At 40.7% G+C, this 21,713-nt stretch overlaps 1 protein-coding gene across 4 annotated transcripts in view; it reads left to right on the forward strand.

The window, feature by feature from the left end:
- Positions 1–21,713, forward strand: part of SCEL (sciellin) — a 115,717-nt gene that overhangs the window by 63,790 nt on the left and 30,214 nt on the right. For 2 of the 4 annotated variants that reach the window (XM_068267894.1, XM_068267895.1), the window contains exons 11-17: positions 759–833; positions 3,394–3,456; positions 5,251–5,307; positions 9,644–9,715; positions 13,146–13,205; positions 17,992–18,045; positions 20,226–20,282. In XM_068267894.1, coding sequence (XP_068123995.1) covers positions 759–833; positions 3,394–3,456; positions 5,251–5,307; positions 9,644–9,715; positions 13,146–13,205; positions 17,992–18,045; positions 20,226–20,282 — 438 coding nt within the window. The remainder of the gene's footprint in view (positions 1–758; positions 834–3,393; positions 3,457–5,250; positions 5,308–9,643; positions 9,716–13,145; positions 13,206–17,991; positions 18,046–20,225; positions 20,283–21,713) is intronic. The other 2 variants (XM_068267896.1, XM_068267897.1) reach the window with 1 other exon arrangement.

Below are 21,713 nucleotides of genomic sequence, written 5' to 3' on the forward strand. Positions count from 1 at the left end.
ATCATAGCAACACATAGTAGCCAGCCCTGGGTGGTTCCTTTTGCGGTGCGATGCGTGTGGCTCAATAATGCTACGGTGGGAATCAGATTTGTATGCAGCATGCTGTCCATTATTTTAGCCGTGTTGCATTGCACCGCACCGTGATCATAAATTCGCATCAATGGAATCTATTCTATTGACTTACATCGGGTGCAGTTTGGATACAGTGCAATGCAATGATCAATGCAATTGATCACATTGCACCAGCCCTATGCACACATATTCAATTTTTGTTGCCTGAAACAATTGTGATTGTTTTGTGTGAAACTCTCATGGGTATATAATTATCCCTATGTTATTTGTTGGTATACTCTCTAGCAATCAGCCAAGTTGGACAATCCTTGCTGAAGCAGCTGGGCTGCCTGAAAAAGGGCTAGCTCTGCCCTTACTATTTCATATAAAAAATGCAGACAGCTAGGCACATAGCCAAACAACATATTTGTACAACAGTCATTCCTCAACTTCCATCTGAAATGATCAGGAATGATTGTTTTTTGGGGGGACATCAATGATCCTAGGTGTTTACATAACTTAAGACTACTAAGACATTAGTTTTGTGTTTATTTGGAAAGTTGTTGATTAAAAGTAGGTCTGTTTTAGTCATTGTTTGATGAACAATTAACCCCATCCAAAGCTGATGCATTGTATATTTGCTTGGAGTTCAGTGCAATGTGTTCAGGTGGTTAGACTTATTCCTATATTTCTGTATGTTTATTTAGTACTATCTACTCATCAGACTCTAGGGCTGCTGATAAGCCTACAAGAACCAGTTTCATTGACACTGCAAGATCAAGGTACCGTATATATTACTGTCATGTCTGTATTATAATTTGTCTAAAATGTCATTAGGGTTTGTAATATCGTAGTTGATGTGACTTTACTGGTTCCCAGATTTACATACTTTACCATATCCCTGCCTTCTCTTTGTAAAGCAAAATCACATATTATAAAAGCAAACTCAAACTACATAGCGGTAATCCTTTAACAAACTGTTTTCTTACTCTGATTACACCTCTTGGACACTGCTGCTGACCCTGGCAAGTCGGCTTCAAAAACTCACTTGAGGCTTCTAAAACTCGCACTGGGACCCCAAGCTCCTTAGTTACGCCACTGAAAACACTGATACCTGAAATAAAACAATTACTTTCCGTTAGTATTATTTGCAGATTGACGCATAACAGAAAAATGATGGATGAGAAAAACAAAAACACTTGCTAAGGATTCATCCTAGCAAAAAAAAAAAAAAAAAAACAGAAAAGAAATCACCCCAATATGTTACTTCATTAGAACTGATACTGAAGAAGTTAGACTGCATTCACAGTGATGTGTTGTGGTGCATTGCGTCAGACAAAATAATTGCATTGTTTACGCCATGCAATTATACTGTAATGGTAAATGTGAAAGGGTTTACAGGTGCTTTCATTTTGCCTGTGAAATTTTTTCCAGAAAATGAACATGATATTAAATCGGTACCACTTTGTGATATTGATGACAAGGTATCTGACTGTAACCGAGGCAGGTAATTTGGGCACCGTGCAGAACCTGATAACCACCATAGACCCTAATGTTATTTACGGCTACAGTGGTGGCACTTGGTGCATAATTTGGGCACTAGACATAACGGGTGCCCAAATTTACAGCAAGAAGGGTCTACTGTAGGATTTACAGTAGACTACATTTAGGTAGAATATTGGCAGTATTGCTGATATTTTACTAGGAGCTATGTTCGGCACCCAAATTTACTCTGCACCATTTTTACATGCATGCTTTACAACAGCCGTGGGCAAACTACGGCCCACGGGCGCTAGGAAGCTGACCGTCAATAGAGTGCCAGCTTCTGCTCCTCTCCTCTTCTCCCTCCTGCTGCCCTTAGAACAATACATGTAGAGCATGTACAAGAACGCCAACTCACCCTATCACACTTTCCAGATGTGACCTTCATGGTATTGGCAGCATCATGTGACCTGCCGTCATTATGTAGCAGCGTGTCACATGACGCCACCTTTGCCATGGAGATCACTGTTGGCAAGTGTGATAGGGTGAGTTATACCCAATCATTCCCTGCCATTCTTTCACTGGGATGGGGGAGGGAGGTAGGGAGCAAGCGAGCAGGGGGCAGAGAGGAATGCAGCCCAATCCTTACAAAGTTTGCCTATTCCTGCTCTGTAACCTTCCATTGTTCTCCTTCTGCAATGCACACTACACTATGATATCAGATCACACAACAGTATAGGAGTAGGGGTGGGACCCAGCCTTTTCACCTCTGAGTCCCCCACCCATAATGACTGCCCAGTACTGCCTCCAGCCCAATCCCCAATCTCTGCCCATTTTGTTTTATACAGCTCCACCCATTCATCCCTGCATTGGTGTGGAGTGGGCAGGTGTCATTGCCATGACCCTTTGTATTACCCGATGAAATCCTGGAAGCAGTGGCATAGCTAAGTAGCTAGGGGCCCCACTGTGAGTTTTACATTCAACTGATATGGAGCACCAAAATATTCAAAGAACAGCTGCAGTAACAGAAAAGTATAAGCAGGAGAGAGAAACTGTTAATGATTACTGCTATTGAAAGCACATATAGAAGTGACCATTACCAGCATAGCAGCAATGAAATTCTAATGCAGCAGTTGAAGTTGGGCCCTCTAGTCCGGGAGCCCTAGTGCAGGCGCTACCTCTACATCTGCTTCCCCTATTGCTCATCCACTGTCTGGAAGTTTGTCAGCACAAGAGTTTGGTGACAGATTCCTCCCACAAAGCCAACTATGAGCAAGTGAAACGTGATTGCATCACTGGACTTCTTTAGTGACGTTATGGTACTTTGTGTATACAGTGACAAAGATTACTACTTGACATCTATTGAGGGAACTATGTGGGAGCAGTGGACAGTCTCTGAGCTGGAGTTCTGATGCTGCAGGCCTGGAATATCCAGGGTCTTCTTATTTACTAGACCTATATTACAGGTACAAAGAAGTCAGCAAAATAAAATGGTGTCAGACAGAGGATGTTACAGAAGTCATGCACAATAAGACTAGCACACAGCAACACATAACCACAACAGTAAAGAAACTGAGCATCCATGCGAGGAGATGAGAGGGTTAATATCACTCAGAGAGTTTTAATCTCCTCAATTGTGAAACCGATAGACATTTACATTTGAGTGTTACTATGGTAACTGCTCGCCCCTTTCAAGTGCACATAGAGCATATGAAAAACAATGTCACTGCCGGAAGCAATGCAGATTTAATTGACAAATTCTAACAAAAACACCAATCACTTGCATGCAATCACTGTAAGTGGTGTACACTGTACCATTTATATTAAAATTGAATTGTGCTGTGTATTTTGTCATTTTAGATTTGAAAAAGCTGATGAAAAACCCAGTGTCCCCACTTCACCGCCGCCTAAATTTGAAATCAGGTAAAATCTTCACTCAAAGGGATTTTTGTCACTTCCTTGCACATAGCTAAACTACATTTGCTACAGAAAAACTTTTGTTTAGGATAGCTGCAATTCTCATGTCAGCACATGTCAAACCTTTAAAGGGCCAAAATCTAAAACATAGTCTAAGTTGGGGGCCAAACTGTTAAAATGTATTGTCTCAAGCTAAGTGGCGTGGCCGGGGGCCTGCTCCTCTTCCCCCTTCTGCAGAGAAGCACACAGGGCCGAGTCTCTCATAAAGTAAGGTGAAACATTTGCATCAGGCGCAGAGATTTCAGGGCAGCATTTTTGTACTGTGTGTAACCTTTCTGAGGAGGAAGGAGTGGCTGAGGGTGAGCAGTTTGTCTGTCACAGACTCACAGGCAGCCAGCCAGTGTGCTATTGTGTTGAGCTGCAGCATGTCATGTGAGAACATTACAGGAAGCAGAGTAAATTGTCGGGTGCTGTGCAATCATTACAAATGGTGAGGGGGGGGGGGGGGGGGGGGGGGGGATTCTCACAAGTTTGCCTCAGGCAGCAAAAAAGTATAGAACCTTCCGTGGTAGCACACAGTGGTGCAGTTTAATATTTACCTGCTCCAGGACTGCTTTGGGACTCCTGCTTTGTTTGACACTTTATTATGCATACTTAACTGGGGCTTCCTCCAGGCCCATGACGTGTGTGGGCTCCCTTGCCCCTCCTCCCTGGCCACTCCATTCTCCAAGGTAGCCGCCAGTATTTTTGTCAGTCAGGGGCCAGTTGTCCTCTTCCGCATGCACGCCCCCCCCCCCCACCCCCCCCCCCTTCTCCATTGTGCTTCCATGGCTGGAAGTGTTCTGCACCTGCGCAGTACTACTGCGAGGGAGCTTGCACACCTCATGGGGCCGGAGGAAGCCCCCCTACCACTGCGCCCCCATGGCCGGGAGTGTTCTGCACCTGTGTGTACTGCGAGGGAACCCACACACATCATGGGGCTGGAGGAAGCCCCCCCCTACACTGCGCCCCACGGCCGGGAGTGTTCTGCACCTGTGTGTACTGCGAGGGAACCCACACACATCATGGGGCTGGAGGAAGCCCCCCCCCCCTACACTGCGCCCCCACGGCCGGGAGTGTTCTGCACCTGTGAGTGCTGTGAGGGAACCCACACACATCATGGGGCTGGAGGAAGCCCCCCCCCCTACACTGCGCCCCACGGCCGGGAGTGTTCTGCACCTGTGTGTGCTGTGAGGGAACCCACACACATCATGGGGCTGGAGGAAGCCCCCCCCCCTACACTGCGCCCCACGGCCGGGAGTGTTCTGCACCTGTGAGTGCTGTGAGGGAACCCACACACATCATGGGGCTGGAGGAAGCCCCCCCCCCCCTACACTGCGCCCCACGGCCGGGAGTGTTCTGCACCTGTGTGTGCTGTGAGGGAACCCACACACATCATGGGGCTGGAGGAAGCCCCCCCCTACACTGCGCCCCACGGCCGGGAGTGTTCTGCACCTGTGTGTACTGCGAGGGAACCCACACACATCATGGGGCTGGAGGAAGCCCCCCCCCTACACTGCGCCCCACGGCCGGGAGTGTTCTGCACCTGTGAGTGCTGTGAGGGAACCCACACACATCATGGGGCTGGAGGAAGCCTCAGCTGAGTATAAACAATGCCGTGTGTACCATCCCAGGTACACTTGGAAATCTTGTTGCTGTTGGTTGTTGCTAATTTCTCTTATTGAATGAGTTTTTCTCCAATGTCAGCTGCAGTTTTCACTCTTCAACTTTGTTTTTCTTCTAACTGTGTTAACTGTTTAGAACTGAGGAAAAGCCAAAGGTTACACCACTGTCACCAACTGCTAGAACTAATGATCGGTAATGTCCTTCTCTTTTCTTTTTTTTTTAATTATTTGTTATCCTTCTTAAAACAAACCTGAAATCACACTCTAAATGTAATGTGAAACTAACATTAAGGTGGGGTTCACACTTCGCATGCATTTTCAATGGGCTTGTTCACATCTAATGCAAATTTAAAGGACCACTATGGTGAAAAATTGTAAAATTGTAAAATTTAAAGTACATATAAACATACAGAAATAATAAGTATGTTTCTTCCAGAGTAAAATGAGCCATAAATTACTTTTCTCCTATGTTGCTGTCACTTACAGTAGGTAGTAGAAATCTGACAGAACCGACAGGTTTTGGGCTAGTCCATCTCTTCATGGGGGATTCTCAGCAAGTCTTTTCTTTTTTTATAAAGAGATTCCCTGAAAAGGATTTATACAATGATGCTGGCCAATCTCCCCGTTAACCATACACTTTTATGGCAGTTGGACGGAGCAGCAACTGCCATTCACTACATGCTTTTGAAACAAAAAATCCTAAGAATCCCCTATAAAGAGATGGACTAGTCCAAAACCTGTCGTCAGATTTCTACTTCCTACCGAAGTGACAGCAACATAGGAGAAAAGTAACTAATGGCTCATTTTGCTCTGTAAGAAATATACTTATTATTTGTATGTGTTCACATATTTAAATGTTTTTGATTTTCGTGATATTGGTCCTTTAAAGGGACTCCGAGCAGTGCAGAAACTATGGAAAGATGCATATCATTTTAAAGCTCTTTTTCTCCTCTTTCCAGTAATATATAAACCGCCGCCCTACGCCTTTTAGTTTTCACTATTTTCACGATTGAAATTGCCGAGGCCGCGATTTCAATAGCGAAAATAGAGAAAACTAAAAGGCGTAGGGCGACGATTTAGGTGTCGCCAGAAAGAGGAGAAAGAGAGCTTTAAAATGATATCCATCTTTCCATAGTTACATTGTATTACACAGGACGACACTTTCCCCAGTGTCAGCAGCTTTATTCAGCAGAATGGAGCTGCTGACTTTAGGAAAAAGTCGCCCTGTGTAATACAATGTAACTATGGAAAGATGGATATCATTTTAAAGCTCTCTTTCTCCTCTTTCTGGCGACACCTAAATCGTCACCCTACGCCTTTTAGTTTTCTCTATTTTCGCGATTGAAATCGCGGCCGCGGCAATTTCAATCGCGAAAATAGCGAAAACTAAAAGGCGTAGGGCGGCGGTTTATATATCATTGGAAAGAGGAGAAAGAGAGCTTTAAAATGATATGTATCTTTCCATAGTTTCTGCACTGCTCGGAGTCCCTTTAAGCATGCAGGAAAATACCTACAGCTTGCCTCACATTTTTTGCTCTATTTCTTTTTTCTTCATGAATTCAGGTCTGCTTCAAAGGGAACATAAAGTGTAAATAAAATGAGATACAAAATTGTGCAGAATCATTCTAAACAGTTGTAAAAAGAGAGCAGAGGGGGGCTTAATGTCTGCACAATATTAATTTATTGGAAAAAATTATACACAGAGAAAATGACAGCAATACAATCACTGAAAACAAAACAAAAACATCAAAAAGTGGGACTATACCAGTGGAAAAATACATATGTGGGTCTGATAATACAAATATTTGCTGGGACCACAGTACCAGCATCAATATATAGCTCAACATATTGTTAATAATGAATCACTACAGAAAATGCATGAAAAGGCAATCCCTTATCAAATAATAATGATGCGTTCTGTCAGGAAGAATAATACATATATGTAGGTCTATAAATATACAGATACAATATATCACAATAATAAAACTTTAAGGCAATTAAAGAGATATAAATATATGTATAGGAGTCTGAAAATTTTCATAACCCAAACAATCAATATATAAACCTAAACAGTCTGACCTAAAGAGTCCGCTAGTGCAAATGTAACAAAAAGAATCACTATAATGAGCAAATAATAATGGGGTTTTTTTTCGCTATAAATTAGGCTTTCTTTGAGTGGTACTTTTTGCTAAGAATAATTTTATTTTATATGCATTTTATAGGGAAGAATAAGAAAAAAATTTAAAACATTAAGAGTTTCTTACTTTTCATCTATTATAGTTTTTAAATAAAACCTTCTACAATAGATTAAACCCACAAATTGTATTTGCCCATTTGTCCCGGTTTCTACAACTCTTAAATTATCTTCTCAGTACATTGTATGGCAACAATATTTTATTTGGAAATAAAGGTGTTTTTTCTGTTTTGTGTTTCTTTACACTATATAAATAATTACGAGTTTATTTGCAAAAATAACAGAAATAACTGCTTTATTTTGATGAAAATGGGGAGGAGGGAATAAAGGGCTAATTATTAATGGGGATTTTATATATTTATGTTATTTATATGTAGTGTACTTGTATTTTATTTTTTGTCCACTAGATGTCCTCACACTTGCCTGTGTACTGAATAGTACACAGGAAGTAGCTCAATACACAGGAAGTAATGCATTTCTGTGTGTCATCTTGCTGATGCTGGTGATCATTTATTACAGGCATTTTAATTGGCTTTGGGAACACATGTTTCCATCCAATGATCAGTACCCTCCTGGGAAGGGGGGAGGGGGGGTATCTATGCCCCTGTTTTTTAAATTAAGTCCAGAGGGGCGTAGGTACATGATACAGCAGGGCGTACGCAGTTAATATGGCTCATTAAAAGAATAATTGACTTCCTCTAAGGGCACAGGAATAGGTGTTAAGTACAGTATAGCCTAAAAGGTGCGCTACTTCCACAATATGATACTGCACTAGTGTTTAATAATGGTCATCAGCAATATTATCCAATATAACAGTTCAGTCCACCAAAATGATATGCCATAGACAATCTTGATTTTCCTTCTTGAATTCCCAATGCACCTCAGGAATAAAAATAAAAGACCACCATCGCGTAGGCCATTGTGTGAACCAGGACTGTGTGAGCAAAGCGTTTTGGGCTGTCTGTGAATCTGGGCAGAAACTTGATCAGGTGAGAACAGTTCCTGAGGGTGGAGGGCACTATCTGAGGAGGTGGGCCCCTAAAAATAACACACTTGGAATAAGCCAGTTTTAAGGGTGATTGGAATTTGGAATCCAAGGTTGGTTAAGATTCCAGCAGCCTGCGCAATGATTGCTTTTCGCTTTGTTTGAGCAATTGGTGAGATTGCTGAGTCACTGCAAGGAGGCCATCAAGCCTGGGCTGTGGTTGATGCTAACGCTGGTGGTGCTGTCTGTGGGTCAGGGCAGCTACCACACAAGGTGAGCAAGGTCCTATTGGTGGAGGGCTCACGGTCTGGCCAGGTGGACCCATCTGATTTAGCATGGTGCAATATATATATATATATATATATACATATATATATATATATATATATATATATATATATATATATATATATATATATATATATATACCGTATATATATATATATATATATATATATATATATATATATATTCCTCTGGAAGGTGGCTGGACTGTCTGTGTGCAATTCACACGATGAGGGTCTTTTATTTTTATTTTTATTCCTGAGGTGCATTGGGAATTCAAGAAGGAAAATCAAGATTGTCTATGGCATATCGTTTTGGTGGACTGAACTGTTATATTGGATAATATTGCTGATGACATTATTGACCACTAGTGCAGTATCATATTGTGGAAGTAGCGCACCTTTTAGACTATATTATATATTGTATTGGATGTTTTAAGTGGCATTAACAGGGTGAAGCAAGCTTGGACCGTTAGTGAGAGGGGAAGTGAGGGGGAGCGCACCATGTCCATTTCTGAATAGGTGTTAAGTGTTCATTATTTTATTGCAAAAAGTGAGTAGGGACACCACAAGACACATAACATTGTGACAAGGAAAACTCTTGGCAGACCATTGCCATAATGCAGGCAATAACAGTTGTCAGGTTAAAGCAAACTATATACAGTACAGCAGAACAGAGTGTGGGAAGGTCTGTCATAGAAGAAGAATGATAGGGCAAGGCTTCTGGTCTACTGTATGTAGACAGATAGACAGACTTCAGGACAGTAACAGACTGGGCCACAAACTGGCTAAAATGACTGGATGCAACAGCAATGTATTTTACATTTGAATGGGATATTCATTTTCCATACAATCAGTTGCAGGTAAAGCATAACTGCAGAGGAAGACACTTACTGGTGGCCAGTGGAACTACATGCAATACAGTAGAAATAGCTCAGTGTCACCGCCACATGAAAGTACTTAGATATATAAATATAAATATAAAAACTGAATGTAGCTGTCTACTAAATAAAAACTACACATATGTAACTATAGTGCACATTAATGATCCTCTATTTTTTTAAAGGCCTCCATTCCCTGCTAAACCTGTAGTTACAGACAATGGAGAAAGGAGAACCACAGTGGACCGAAAACAAAGGTATTCCAGACTTGTTTTGAAGGAATCTGATCAGTTTGCCCTGATCAGTGCACAGATTCGGCAAAGAAAACCTATTGAGTCTGCATAGGTTTGGCTTTCATGCAGATCAGTCATTTGGGGTAATGCATTGACTGCATTACATATATTAACCACTTCAGCCCTCAGTTGTTTTCACTTTATGCATCCGAGCAATGTTCACCTCCCATTCATTAGCCTATAACTTTATCACTACATATCACAATGAACTGATCTACATCTTGTTTTTTCCACCACCAATTAGGCTTTCTTTGGGTGGTACATTTTGCTAAGAGCTACCTTACTGTAAATGCATTTTAACAGTAAGAATAAGAAAAAACGGAAAAAAATTCATAATTTCTCAGTTTTCGGCCATTATAGTTTTAAAATAATACATGCCTCCATAATTAAAACCCACGTATTGTATTTGCCCATTTGTCCCGGTTATTACACCATTTAAATTATGCCCCCATCACAATGTATGGCGACAATATTTTATTTGGAAATAAAAGTGCATTTTTTCCATTTTGCATCCATCACTATTTACAAGCTTATAATAAAAAAATTGAAATATTTCATCTTTACATAGATATTTAAAAAGTTTAGACCCTTAGGTAAATATTTATGTGCTTTTTTTATTGTAATTTTTTTTTTTTATTATTAAACATTTTTTGGGAGGGTGGGATGTAAATAGTAATTATTTAAATGTAAATATATGTCTATTTTTATTTAACCACTTTACCCCCGCGCGTACGTATTTCTCCGCCCCTTTTTCCATCCTTTAAAAACCAGGGACGGAGAAACACGTACTTTCCGCGTTCCCGACGCTGCCCGCGCTCCCGCTCGTAAACACGCCGCCCGCCGCTAGTAAACACGCCGCCGCCCGCTCGCCCAGAGATCAATGAACGGGAAAATCCATTCCCGTTCGTTGATCTAAGCCCCGCAATGATCAGCTGCTCTCCTATGGGCAGCGCGATCATTGTGAGAAAAAACTCACGTGTCCAGCCTCCTTATTCTTCCTCCAAGCTTCCGGAAGGAAGCTTGGAGGTCGCATTAAAACAAAAAGTTACTGTGGCCATCTTGTGGGCAAATAGTAAACTACACCCTACACATTTTTCACATACAAATAAATGACTTTTACACATAAAATTAACTCATTACCTCCCACACTCCCCATTTTTTTTTTTTTTGTAATTAAAAAAAAATTAAAAAATTTACAATTAAAAAAAATACATAAATAGTTACCTTAGGGACTGAACTTTTTAAATATTTATGTCAAGAGGGTATAACACTGTTACTTTATAAACTATGGGCTTGTAATTAGGGATGGACGCAAAACTGAAAAAAATGCACCTTTATTTCCAAATAAAATATTGGCGCCAAACATTGTGATAGGGACATAATTTAAATGGTTTTATAACCGGGACAAAAGGGCAAATACGTTTCATGGGTTTTAATTACAGTAGCATGCATTATTTAAAAACTATAATGGCCGAAAACTGAAAAATAATTATTTTTTTCCCCACATTTTTCCTATTTTCCCATTAAAACACATTTAGAAAAAAATAATTCTTGGCATAATGTCCCACCTAAAGAAAGCCTAATTGGTGGCGAAAAAAACAAGATATAGTTCATTTCATTGCGATAAGTAATAATAAAGTTATAGACGAATGAATGGAAGGAGCGCTGAAAGGTGAAAATTGCTCTGGTGCTCAGGGGGTAAAACCCCTCAGTGGTGAAGTGGTTAATGTAGATGTAGTTTTACTTTTTGGCCACAAGGTTTGTTTACATGACGTCACTCTAAGCGTAACATGTACGCTTAGAGGGATATAGAGGGACGTAGGAGGCAGAAAAAGCAAGGCTTCCGAGAGAAGCTGTCACTTTTTCTGCGGGGGAGAGGAATCAGTGATCGGGCACCATGGCCCGATTGATTGATTCCTGGGCTAACGATCCACGACCAGGAGCGCGCGTGCACGTGTGCGATCGGCCTTGGGAGCGCGCGGGAGCGCACATGGCTTCCTGGACGTAGCTCTACGTCCAGGAGGAGAAAGTGTTAACTACTTCACGACTGCTCCTCGCCGATTGGCGTGAGTAGCACGGCAGCGCCAGGACCACTCCATGCCGATTGGCATGAATGGCTGCGGGCGGAGATAGCAGGGAACCCCGCTGGAATGACGGAGCTCCAGTCCGCCATCAGTATCCCAGCGGCGATTGCCACTAGGAGACTGTTAGATTGCGAAACCGTCTATTTACTATGTACAGCGCTGCGATCTACGGCAGCGCTGTACTGGGGACAGCCGTGTGACACGGCTCTCCCCCTGGGCTGCACAAAAGTGATCCGCTTTCCTAGGCTGAAGCCTATGACAGCCGATCACACTGATTGGCTGGCTCGGGGAGGGAGGGAGGGGTAAAAAAATAGACATTTATTAGTAAAATAAAGATATAAATATAAAAAAAATAAATAAACATTGGGGAGAGATCAGAGAAAGCTCTGTTGGTGGGGAGAAAGGGGGGGGGGAATCACTTGTGTGCCAAGTTTTGCGGCCCTGCAGCGAGGCTTTAAAGCTGCAGTGGCCCATTTAGTAAAAAATGGCCTGGTCACTAGGAGGGGTTTAACACCCCGGTCCTCAAATGGTTAAATGAGGTAAATAATCAAGATCTATCTGTTGATGATCATTTACCACCTTGCTACAGTGTCCCATAAGATATTAAATCAGCTGAGATCAAGGCTAATATTCGTCATTCCTCTCCCTGCTGCAGCTGCAAGCTTTCTATTGGTCACTGCAGTACAGGTCCCTCTGCTGCTCCTTCCTATGGTCTGCACTGCTACAGTCCTGCCTGCTCAGTATTCAAAGAAGAACAGCTTTTCCTGATCAATGTTTACTAAACATCTAATCTATTGGAGAATAGGATAATGTATACCTTCCTTAAAGTAGATGGGCAGTGAAGAGAAGTTTCACTATGTTCATTTCCAACATCCAGCCAGATACAGAGAGATGAAACAAATGAACTTCTAAGCGCGAGATTTGATGTTTGATGTAAACACACTGAAATTACCACTTCGGTCTCCTCATTGAAAATCTACTTTAGTAAATCACCCCATGACCCCAATTAACATTAGAATAAAAATTAACCTTCAGCTTCCATATGCATGCTAAGGATGATTGTGCACAACATGTAACATATCTTATTGTCTCTGAAAGCATTTATTGCCTCAAGATGGCCAAACACTTACCTGTATTATTGCCCTGCTAGATCAAGGAAAAATGGACTTTCAGGAATACCTCAGTTTTTATTAGATTTTCATTCAGTTCCATGTTGTTTAACCAATGAATGTGTCATCTTTAAAAAGCATCTAATAATGTATTGAAGCAAGCTAATAATGAACAAATGGGCAATTATGTTTTGTCTACAGAAGTAAAGATCTGGAGAATCTCATTGAAGTTTCAAGTTCTAAAGTTGTGAGCAACAAAGGGTAGGTTATTGCTGAATATAACAGAAATGGTCAAATAGTGTGAATCCAACTTGTTATAAAAAATGCTTGATAAACTAGATAAAAGAAAAGTAGATCCACAAAACTGCACCAGACCATTTGATAATCAAAAAATATATTATAAGCTTTATTGGTCCATCACATGCAAACTAAAAACAACTAAAAACCCAGAACATCAACAGTGGAGTGAAATACTGGCATAAATGCTGAAATAGCAAATGAGATAATACAGGGCTCAGGGTAATACAAATGGGAGTAGGATGCTTTATTTTGTCATGGTTGTTTAGCTATTATGTAGCCTATATCAATGGCAGACAATGAAGACCATATGAGGTGAGTTTTAATCAGAGTTATCATTTGAAATTAGGTATGTTTAGCAGGGTTGCTGTTAGGGGTAGGGTTATGGGAAATAGTTTATGGGTTAGGCATAGGCATCATGAAGTTGCTAACATGGGGGAGAAGGGGGAGGGGGAGGTGATAAGGTTAGGGTTAGGCATCAGAATGGTATGGCATTGGGAACCAGGGATGAGCAGAAACTACGCCAGTGCGAATTTACGCATCGTAGTTCGCATCTACGCATCATAGTTTGTAGGTGAAGTTTCAAAACTACGCTTACGAACTTACGCTTAGCGAAGTACCGATACGCGTAGCTTACGCCCTCTATGCGTAGTTAACATGTATATTGCGTAGTGAACTACGAATGCGTTACTCGCGTCTAATTTTCCGCGTGCTTGTCTGCTTACAAATTTACGCATTGGAAAGTGGAATGTACGCATAGAAGAGTTCCCGGTATAAGCTTTTAAAGAGGAATTAATGCGTAAAATTTTCTGACGCGTAATTGCGTATTTTAACGCGTAGTCTACTAAATGCATAAGAAGCAAATATTTTATTTCGAAGCCGCAGTTTGGCGAAGCGTAATTGCGTAAAACTATGCGTATTTCCAGAGTAGCGAAGTTGGCTGACTACGACCATCCCTGTTGGGAACCACATTTTATCATTTACTTATAAGAGCATTGGTTAGGGCTAGATGATTAACAAAGGTCAAGCACTGAAATCACCAACAGAACCGCAACAAAAATCTGAAACATTAAAGTATCACTACTATACATTAATACTTATCTGTAGGCTTATCTTTAGAATACGAAAATAATTGGCACTAAGATTAGCCCGTATCCTTCAAGTGCTCCCCTTACTTATCCTGTTAGCATCCATGGCTAACACCAGTCTCTAAACTTTTGAGAAGCTCTAAACAGGTAGATCGATGGTTTATTGCTGAGGAGTTTTGTTTGGCACCTATATTTTTTGTAACGTTTTATGATGTATGGTAAAAAAGTACATTGTTATGCTTATTTATCTGATAAAGTACTTATAATTTTACAATGAGAACAAGGCTAATGATAATACTGATTAAAAGTGGGAGGTTTAAATTAAACGATTTAAAGAGAACTTGAACTGAAAATAAAAAGTCAAAATAACCATACACAGGTCATACTTGTCTCCTGTTTAGTCTACTACTAAATCTCTTTCTCTTCTCCTGCGTCCCATTTGTCCACTGTGATCAATGGATTTCTCCGTCCTCCATTTTAAAAATGGTCATTACCCCCTAACAGCTTCCTGGTCAATATACTGTTAAACTGTAATATCACCCACTTGAGCCATAGGGAAATGGACATTACCTTGCACATTCAGTTATAACTGACAGCCGCTGATATTTAACTGTCGGCAACTGGTATATTTCAGTTCTGACAAAATATTGTCAGAATTGGAAGGGATCACTGTAAGAAGAAAATGGTGAGCTTCTGAGAGGAACTGACGGTGAGGTTAGTATGTAATATTCATTTGCAGCTACATCATGTGTTTATTTTAAATAATTTTCCTCGCTTCAGGTTCCTTTTAAAGAACAAGCGACATCCATGCTAACCTAGAAATAAAAAACACATATATAAGTAGATAAATACTACTTCTACTTACATAACAGATGTATTGTGCTATCCACATAAGGATTCCTGTGAATTTTACAAAGGAAAAGCAGAAAATCCTATTCTAGGCAGTGGCCATCTTGCCAAACTAATGCTGACATCATATCCTCCCTGACCCTTGCTTTCCCCCCTCCTTTCTCTTGCTCATTGCGTATTCATTAGCTGCTCCCAGAGTCTTCAGACACTCCCACTGAGGTGTATACTAACAACTGCACTGTCTATTTTTATTTACACATCCAATCACTGAGTCACCTCAGCCTTGCTTGTAAACACAAGTGATCAGAGGGTGTTTCTGATAAGCAGCTAGGCAGGGAAATACTATAGATAAAAAGAACTCCCAGCATTCAACTGTTTGGCACTGTTTGGCACTAGGGCCAGTGCTCCTAAAGTATGTGATAACTCCAAACCATAACAGCAGAAACAGTTTTGCAAGTTTTTAATGCAGGATTAACATCTTTATCACTTAATACACTCAGACCAGTTGCTGTTGAAATTTGATTATGGTGACAATACCGCTTTAAGTTAATTTTGAAAGTTGGTGCTTGTCAACTGGAATTATTATCACTGCAATACTCACAATGTTCCTACCACTGAGAAGGGCCAACTTTGTAGTTCTGTGTAGATGTTACAGTAAGCTTTGTTCTTGAACAACATATAGGCAGAAGAAGTACCATGCCAAAATTGTAGGGCCAAAATCTAACAAACCTGTCAAGAGGTGACCATTTCCCTGGATATGATCTGCTGTATACTTTTCCTATTATTGTTATTAATGATTTACAGTGGGATGCAAAAGTTTGGGCAACCTTGTTAACAGTGATATTTGAGAAGTGAAATGAAGTTGTATTGTAGTTGTAATGTATTGGATTTACAGAAAGAGTACAATAATTATTTAAAACAAAATTAGGCAGGTGCATACATTTTGGCACCACAAAAAAGAAATGAAATAAATAGTTAGTAGTTTCTCCTTTTGCAGAAATTACAGCCTCTAAACGCTTCCTGTAGGTTCCAATGAGATTCTGGATTCTGGTTGAAGGTATTTTGGACCATTCCTCGTTACAAAACATCTCTAGTTCATACAGGTTTGATGGCTTCCGAGCACGGACAGCTCTCTTTAACTCACACCACAGATTTTCAATTGTATTCAGGTCTGGGGACTGAGATGGCCATTCCAGAACATTGTACTTGTTCCTCTGCATGAATGCCTTAGTGGATTTTGAGCAGTGTTTAGGGTCGTTGTCTTGTTGAAATATCCAGCCGGGGCCCAGCTTCAGCTTTGTCACTGATTCCTGGACATTGGTCTCCAGAATCTGCTGATACTGAGTGGAATACATTCATCCCTCAACTTTGACAAGATTCCCAGTCCCTGCACTGGCCACACAGCCCCACAGAATGATGGAATCACCACCATATTTTACTGTAGGTAGCAGGTGTTTTTCTTGAAATGCTGTGTTGTTTTTCCTCCATGCATAACACCCCTTGTTATTCCCAAATAACTCAATTTTAGTTTCAGCAGTCCACAGCACCTTATTCCAAAATGAAGCTGGCTTGTCCAAATGTGCTTTAGCATACTTCAATTGGCTCGGTTTGTGCTGTTGGCGGAGAAAAGGCTTCCTCTGCATACAGCATCTCCTTGTGTAAAGTGCGCTGAATGGTTGAACGATGCACAGTGACTCCATCTGCAGCAAGATGATGTTGTAGGTCTTTGGAGCTGGTCTGTGGGTTGACTCTGACTGTTCTCACCATCTCAGAGCGCCCCTTCTTTTCTCCTATTTCCACAGTGGTCATATCGGGAGCAGCCGAGACCAAGACTGCGGGGGTCAGATCGCATTAAAGGGGCACACACTAGCCCCACATTGCCTTTGTTCTCACCATTTGTCACTTCTGTTTATCCCAGATTTTTCTTGGTCTGCCACTTTGAGCCATAAACTGAACTGAACCTGTGGTCTTCCATTTCCTCAATATGTTCCTAACTGTGGAAACAGATAGCTGAAATCTCTGAGACAGCTTTCTGTATCCTTCCCCCTAAACCATGATGGTGAACAATCTTTGTCATCAGGGCATTTGAGTTATTTTAAGACTCCCATGTTGCAACTCTTCAGAGAAATCTAACAAAAGAGGGAAACTTACAATTGACACCCCTAAATACACTTTCTCATAATTGGATTCACATGTGTATGTAGGTCAGGGGTCACTGAGCTTACCAAGCCAATTTGAGTTCCAATAATTAGTTCTACAGGTTTTGGAATCAATAAAATGACAACAGTGCCCACATTTATGCAGCTGCCTAATTTTATTTAAACAATTATTGCACACTTTCTGTAAATGCAATAAACTTCATTTCACTTCTCTAATATCACTGTGTGTGTGTGTCCTATATAATATATTTAACTGACATTTTATATCGTAACCACCAACGATGTATACGGGAAAATCATGACGATTAACAACGTTGCCCAAACTTTCTCATCCCACTGTACATAAAGCAATTTTCTTTTGTGGTGCTATACTAATCGTGAATTGCCTAACTGATTTAATCCTATTTGTAATATAAATATTGAGGTTCACTTAGAACCATAGTTTTGTGTTATATAGTCAATAAGGCTCATGAATAGACATGACAGTTTTGTTTTCAGGCTGCTGTGACTATGTCTAAGATTCAAATAAAACATTGTTACTTGTGATGTATTGTGAAAATGCAGCACACAGTTCATAAGTGGGTACATTAATGATACATGTATTCTAATATATTAATAATAATAACAATAGTAATAATAGTATATATTATACAGGACTCAGGATATGGGCAACCTGATAGAAGTCAAACCTCCAGTAGAGAAAAAAAGGTATGAAATGATGACATGTTAAGCAATTGCTACAGAAAGAGTCCACCTTTCTTACACCACAACAGAATGTGTATTTTTTCTAAGCTATATTGTCCAGTCAACAATTGTCATCTGTCCATGAGCAGCATATATAGCTGTGGTCCATGCATTGGTCCAAGCTACATTTCTTTGTTATAGGCCTGTCCAAAAACACATTTCAGGTCTTAAAACAATGGAAAACTGGTGGTACTTTAATAATGTACAACTTTAAATTGCACCTGAACTGAAAAAAATGTGTATAAGGATGTATTTAGAACCTATTACCACTCCCTGGGTCATCCCCCATCATCCCGGTTGCCTGTCTTCATGTATTTTATTATGTGACTGTCTGGCAGTCACACCCTCACTTCTAGGAATTCTCACAGCTGTGAACGAGCTTTCATGTGCAATTTCCTTAACCACACATCTGCACTGGGCATGTGCAAATTAGTTTCTACAGGTCTTCTTTCTTTTGTGTACAAGTAGGTTACTTTCAATGAGCATGCACGGTTTGGGAACTCACACATGCCAAGTTTAGAAAGCACTTGTCCGTGTCTATGAGCACTTCCGATAAAGAGGATTTATCAAAGCTCCCCAAATATGCCACTGAGGCAAAAAAGGAAACAGGTAGCGGTAAGAACTGCCAATTATATGTAAAAAGTTAGGGAATTATTTTAACTTGCTGTAAAGTTTAAGGGGCCTAAAACGGGAAAACTGCTAATTAATTGCCACGTCTGTGATCATTATTTAAAAAAAAAAATCAGATTGCCCCATTGAGAATACCATGTTTATCGTATTTATAAAAGGGAGATCAGATTTTTTTTTTTATGGTGGTGACCAGTACTATAATTGCCCACCATAATTACACTAAAGTGACAACCTGCAGCCCCATCCACTTGAATGGACAAGTGGAATATCAGCGGTGACTGTTGTTTCTCTTAAGAAGAAGTAGCGATAAGCACTACATTCTATAATCTACAGATTGAGTAGATCGGGATGTGTGGAAAACACTGTTTTCCAGTCTAGTCTAATGGAGCATATGTTGCTCTCCACAATGAGGGAACGCTGTGGCAATTTATACGGTGGAGTCTTGCGGATATCTTCTTTACAAATATGGCAATCATGTAAGCACTTTTTTTTTAAATAAATTTGGTAATCTTTGGATCTCCATCAAACAGAAAATAATGTAGGAACAGGGGTGTGGTTATGCAGAAATGGTGCACTGTGCAAGGTAAACCAGTGGAAGCCCACCCTCATCCTTTCCCTCCTGTGCTTTGTGCTCTCCAGGGGATGCAGAGACAATATAAGCAGGCTGGACAGCAGGAATCTGAATATTTATTGACTGCAAATGCAAATTTTGTAATGGTGTTCAAAGTAAACAGTAATTAAGACGCTTTATAGACAGTGGGTTCTACTCTCTTTAGCTAGAACTACCGATGGCAGATTTACATTTAAAGAGACTCTGTAACAAAATTTTCAGCCTTATTTCTTCTATCCTATAAGTTCCTATACCTGTTCTAATGTGGTCTGTCTAACTGCAGCCTTTCCTAGTTCCACAGTGGCTGTATTATCTCTGTTATATAATCTATTCTTCTTTCCTTTGTCAGCTTTGTCGGCTCAGGCCGGAATGTGCTGCTCTGCTGTGATAGGTAGAAGTTATACACACCCTCTCCACGCCCCCTCCAGGCTCTGTATGAGTCACAGACTGAGCTTCTTTCAGCCTATCACATGCTGGTTAGCAGCCATGTTTTTTGTTTGTAAACACTGCCTAAAACTGGCAATTACAAGCCAGGATTGCAGCAGGGAGTGGCAGAAACAGCAACGAGGGCCCAGGAGAACATAATGAATAGAATGGTATGCTTTTTATCGTAAGAATTTTAGAGAACAGATTCTCTTTAAATTACCAATCTAAGTATGAGTGTGCTATTTTACTACTGCTGCTGCTGCTACTACTACTACTACTGCTGCTGCTGCTGCTACTACTACTACCTCTGCTACTACCACTGCTACTATCTTTGTGTTGTTGTAACTACACTTGTAAATGTGATTTGCTGGTTACTTAATCTGCAAATGTAAATGTTTATAAGTAATTTTGACAGAATTCTATTGGCTGCATTATATTAATTTCATGTTGCTTTCTCTGTGTCATTTTCTAAATGAAGAGATCAGCTGGATGACCTTATTCACATATCAGACACCTCAAAGAGCACTAACAAAAGGTGGAGCCAAATACATTTTTATAATGTTTTAATTTAAATATGCAAAAAAAAAATGTTAATAAGCTTTAAAGAGTATGGCTAGGAGGATCTACTGTACTTTTTGTCAGAACTAAAAACCAGACATGCCTTTAATTTTGGACAAATAATATATTTGGATGGATTTATGCAGCAGCCAACAAGCAAGACATCCCACATTTCAGAAACCAATCTAAGGGTCCCATTCATAAAGGCTAGGCCTTAGATTCAGTTATTCCATCCTTGCATACTGCAGTATACCTGCAAGAGTACATTGTACATTTATTTGTAATTGTCTGGTGAAACTTTTCTGATGGGACTTGCTAATGGTGGCGACCTGTATCTATCTAATAGAAGTAGTAACAATGGCCATTTTTTCAGCTATAAAATTAACAGACATGGATTGAAACCAGTTGTTTGACTGGACCCTTTTATAAACATTTTATTTTAATGAAAACTAATTTCTTATGTTTGAAATATTAGATTTTTACTATTGCAGTAAAAGTGTGTGTGTGTGTGTGTGTGTGTGTGGGGGGGGGTCCAGAGTGTGCAAGTGACCCCGTTTTACCAGTCCGTGCATACCTATGGCTTACAGCAACCTTAGCAGTACCTGTAAGCAGGACAGTTAGGCTCGGTTCACACAATCTGTACATTTCTAGTCCAGTCCTGTCAGTTATGCATCAGTTTTCTATCAGTTTTACCTGACTGGCCAGGAAATGTACCTATTTTATGTGTGAACACACCTCTAGAAAAACATACAAAACCGACAGGACTGGACTGGACCTGTGTGAACACATCCATAGAAACACATACAAAACTGATGCCAACTGTCAAAAACTGACAGGAGAAGACTGGACACCTTTTTATGTGTGAACCAACCTTTAATGATTTCCTGCTGCAGGTTTTTTCAGCACCTATATTTTTGGTATCTTATGTGACTTAATGTGACTCTGAGATTGGGCCACAGCAATAAAATATACATACCTGGGGCTTCCTCTAGCCCCCTCCTGTCTGATCACTCCCATGCCGTCCTCTTTCGACTCCCTGGGCTCCAGAAAGTCCTCCAGCCTGGGGCCATCTGTGCATGCGCGCTCGCATTCATGTGGCAGTGTTTAAGTCAGCTAGAATGTTCTGCACCTGGGCAGTAGTACTGAGAGGTGGGGAGCGCGCATGGCTGGACTGCGCATGCGCCTGGTCGGATTGCGTATTCTCCCACTGGCCCCGACCGGAGGATTTTTCGGGGTCAGTTGCGGGCGAAAAAGAAGGTGACTGAGGACGAGGGAGCAATCAGGCTGGAGGAAGCCCCAGGTAGGTATACATTTTTTAACCTGATGGGCGTTCTGATTCCCACGGCCGTGCCGCCGCGGGAGGGTTTTTGAGCCCAATTTTTTTTTATCATGTAGCTAGCCTATCATG

This window comes from Hyperolius riggenbachi, chromosome 2, assembly GCF_040937935.1.
Source record: "Hyperolius riggenbachi isolate aHypRig1 chromosome 2, aHypRig1.pri, whole genome shotgun sequence".
Classification (NCBI taxonomy): Eukaryota; Metazoa; Chordata; class Amphibia; order Anura; family Hyperoliidae; genus Hyperolius; species Hyperolius riggenbachi.